General features: G+C 52.0%; 1 protein-coding gene across 1 annotated transcript in view; it reads right to left on the bottom strand.

The window, feature by feature from the left end:
- Window positions 1-6: 6 nt before the first annotated feature.
- Window positions 7-3,362, bottom strand: part of LOC103396927 (BAG family molecular chaperone regulator 4-like) — a 4,367-nt gene continuing 1,011 nt past the window's right edge. The window contains exons 2-6 of the mRNA XM_008335172.3: window positions 3,273-3,356; window positions 2,278-2,397; window positions 1,914-2,144; window positions 1,324-1,593; window positions 7-1,155 (exon numbers count right to left, since the gene is read on the bottom strand). Coding sequence (XP_008333394.1) covers window positions 706-1,155; window positions 1,324-1,593; window positions 1,914-2,144; window positions 2,278-2,397; window positions 3,273-3,356 — 1,155 coding nt within the window. The 3' untranslated portion in view covers window positions 7-705. The remainder of the gene's footprint in view (window positions 1,156-1,323; window positions 1,594-1,913; window positions 2,145-2,277; window positions 2,398-3,272; window positions 3,357-3,362) is intronic.

The raw sequence follows: 3,362 nt of genomic DNA, 5'->3' as shown, positions 1-3,362 counted from the left end.
TCTGCTCCCCTGCATGCCCTCCGGGGAGCTGCGAGACGTCCCCCCCCCCCCCCCACCGACCCACAATCCCGAGGGACGGCACGAGGACACACTACAAGACTTTGTCAGATTTTTTTTTAGACCGCACCAGGGACGGACCATCAGAAATATCCAAGAACATACCTTGACCTGACCTTGACACCAACTCCCAGTCGTCGCAGTTAACCAAACATTTCAGAGCCAAATCTAGCAGCCAATGAAACTGAAGCTGGGTCAGAGTGCCCTGGACCACAGATGCTAAGGAACTGAAGCGCTAGCTCTCATTGGTTTGACAGATCATGTGACCTCGAGGCTACTAGCGCAAGCGCTCCAAAACTTGTTGTGTAGTGTGTCCCCCGTACCGCGTCCTCCTGTGACCTCGGCCCTTATTATAGCCGCGCCCCAGAAGTTGATCCCTGCACGGTGGCTCAGAGGACAGAAGTCTGAAGATATGTACAACCGAGGTACCGTCGCGTCACTTGCACCGAGTGAAGAACAGTTCTCCGCCGGGAAGTGACGAGTCCGTGTACCGACTATTTCTCGTTCCCTGTGAGTCCTCGTGTTCTCCAGGCGTTGGATTCGTTGAAGGTATAAGTGGCGGACACCGCTTAGGAGATCGGACCGGAAACCTCGCCGCAGTCCACGAGCCTGGGGGGAAACGGCGGGACTCGACTCAAAACCTCTCCTTCAGAAAGCTTTCTTCTCCAGCCGGTCCAGAATCGCTTGGATCTTCTGCACGGCCTCCTTGCGGGCGTGTCGGACGCTGTCCTGACCCCGTGTCTCCACGGAGTCCAGCTCCAGCAGCTCTTTGGTCAGCAGTTCCTCGAGGCAGCGGTAGCTCTTGTCCGTCTTTCTGCCCACAAACTCGTCCACGTCTTCCTGCAGCAGCATCACCCGGGCCATGACGTGCTGCACCTTGGCGAGGCCGGGAACGTGGCTCAGAGGCTGGGGCCCGACCGGACCCGGGGTCGGACCCTGGGCCGGGGTCGGCGGTTCGGCGTTGGGGTCGACTCTCCTGGTTTTGTTGTACATCTGAGGAGAGGAGCTGATTTCGGCCGACTTTCCATTAGCAGCGTTTGACGACGGTGGCGGCCGGGGTTTGGGCGCCACCTGTGGGGTGCGCTGGTGCTGAGGGTCCTATGTTGAAACACAACAACACTGTTTAATATTTGGTAAACATTTGTTACGAGGAGCATGTATTGGCAGAAATCCGATGATACGACACGTATATACGTATATACACATATATATTGCGATACTACGTTTTGTATTGTTTTTTTTAAATCTGAAACCCTGCTCTCTCACCTTGGGCTGATACGGTGGTGGAGCACCGGTTCCGGTGCCCGGCCAGGCGGGGGGGTGTGCCGGACGGGCAGAGATTCCATAGTGGTTTTGCGACGGCTGTTGACACGGCTGCCACTGCTGCTGCGAGGACCCGTACGGACCGGAGTGGGCCCACGCCTCGGCTTGAGGCCCGGGGTGCAGAGACTGGCCAGAGGGGTACGGTGGGTTTGGGGGCATCGAGTGGCCGCCTTCGGTGTAGTGAGGGTAGGGTCCAGGGGGGTATCCCGACGCCTGAGGAAGACACGTGGGTGTTAAATATGAAATAACAGTGGGGGTGTTTTTCGGGGGTCGTCTCGCATCATGTTTCCCAGGAGTTTTGTGACTCTCCCACCCCCAGAAAAAAAAAGTTTGGGAAACACTGGTCTAGCCCAGATGGGCCACACACACGGTACTCACGCCCTGACAGTGTGGACCAGGGTAGTGCGGGTGATGATGCTGAGAGTGTTCGCATCATGTTTCCCAGGAGTTTTGTGACTTCCCCACCCCCGGAAAAAAAAAAGTTTGGGAAACACTGGTCTAGCCCATACGTGGGTCACACACACGGGACTCACCCCCTGACAGTGTGGACCAGGGTAGTGCGGGTGATGATGCTGAGAGTGTTGCTGCCCAGAGGCTCCGGTTCCCTGCTCGGTGGTGCAGCATTGGTTGGCGTAAGGAGCCGGCGCTGCTCTCTGAGGATCGGCAACGTAGAACGGGTTGGACGGATGGAAGCCACTGGTTGAATACTGACTCTGTGTCGCGTTGTAGACCCCGTGGTCGTTGGGGTAGCCTCCAGGCATCACCTATGGGAGAAAGGGAAGAACACGGGTAGAAATTCAGCCTATGTAGGGTTTGGCTTCCAACGTCATAAACGCGGTCTCGTGGACACGCCTTAAACAGCTCGGCTTTAGGGACTTAGCCAGGTATGGGCCGCACCTGTGGGTTGTACGGTGACGGAACCTCCGATCCGCCCGGGTAGGTGTTGGTGTAGTGTCCGGTAGAGTGGGACTGAGGGTACCAGTAGTGCGACGGGTAGCCTGGATACTGGGAAGCATCCTGTGAACACGGAAGGTCATAACTTACAAAGAATCGTAGTCAAGATCGGACGCCGGCAGCAGCCGACGTCACGATCGTAGTTTTATTTGGTGTCCAAAAAAAAAAAAAAAAAATTACAAACCTGTTCCAAACCTGAGCTTTTTTTTCATAAATAGCAGAAACTTTTTACTGCAACGTCAACTACGGGTTTATTTTACGAAACTAGCATGGTTTCGCAGATATAGATTATTTATCAATTTTTTTCTATTTTTTAATTTTTTGTATCAAAATTACTTTAATTTTATTTTTAGACTCAACTACAATTTTTTGGATGGGAAAAAAAACGTTACGCGATGTTTTTGTCAACACCGTAACACAATATCGTATGGAACACAAATCGATATGATGATTTTTTAAAAAAAAAAATAACCAACGCTGGGTTTCGCATTTTGCTCCCGTCTGTTTAGCGTGTTAGTTTATATTCGCTAGCAGCTCTAGCGCTAGTGTCAGTTAGAAAACTTAACCACATGGTTAACGAAACAGAGTAAACAGACGTAAGCGTCCTTTCGTTCATTCATTGCCTGCTCAGACTCACTGTTTCAACGCAGGTGACCGCCAGGGGGACACGGGCCGCTGGTAAATGTGTCACGTGTGTCTATTAAACACACGTTATTATCGCTGTGGTCACGTCACGATAAAACGTGACAGAACTAAAGCTTAAGGGTCAAGGTACTCATTGCATAACGCTAGCTCCGTTAGCCGTTCGGCTAATACGAACACATATCCGCGGTAAAGTCAGCTTTAGTCAAAATGCCAGTTTGTTAAAAAAAAAAAAAAAAAAAGGTTAATTTCATGAATGAAACACGTCTAAACCTGTTCTTTACGTACGTACTCACCATCGTGTTAATGCAGTTACTATTCCCCGAGTCACAAGTAGAGGGCCAGCCAGACTTCAGCTCTGACCGATGTTGGAGCAACGGCTCAGC

This window comes from Cynoglossus semilaevis, chromosome W, assembly GCF_000523025.1.
Source record: "Cynoglossus semilaevis isolate Cse_v1.0 chromosome W, Cse_v1.0, whole genome shotgun sequence".
Classification (NCBI taxonomy): domain Eukaryota; kingdom Metazoa; phylum Chordata; class Actinopteri; order Pleuronectiformes; family Cynoglossidae; genus Cynoglossus; species Cynoglossus semilaevis.
The sequence above is the reverse complement of the archived record's forward strand: the minus strand, read 5'-3'. Positions and strand labels throughout refer to the sequence as shown.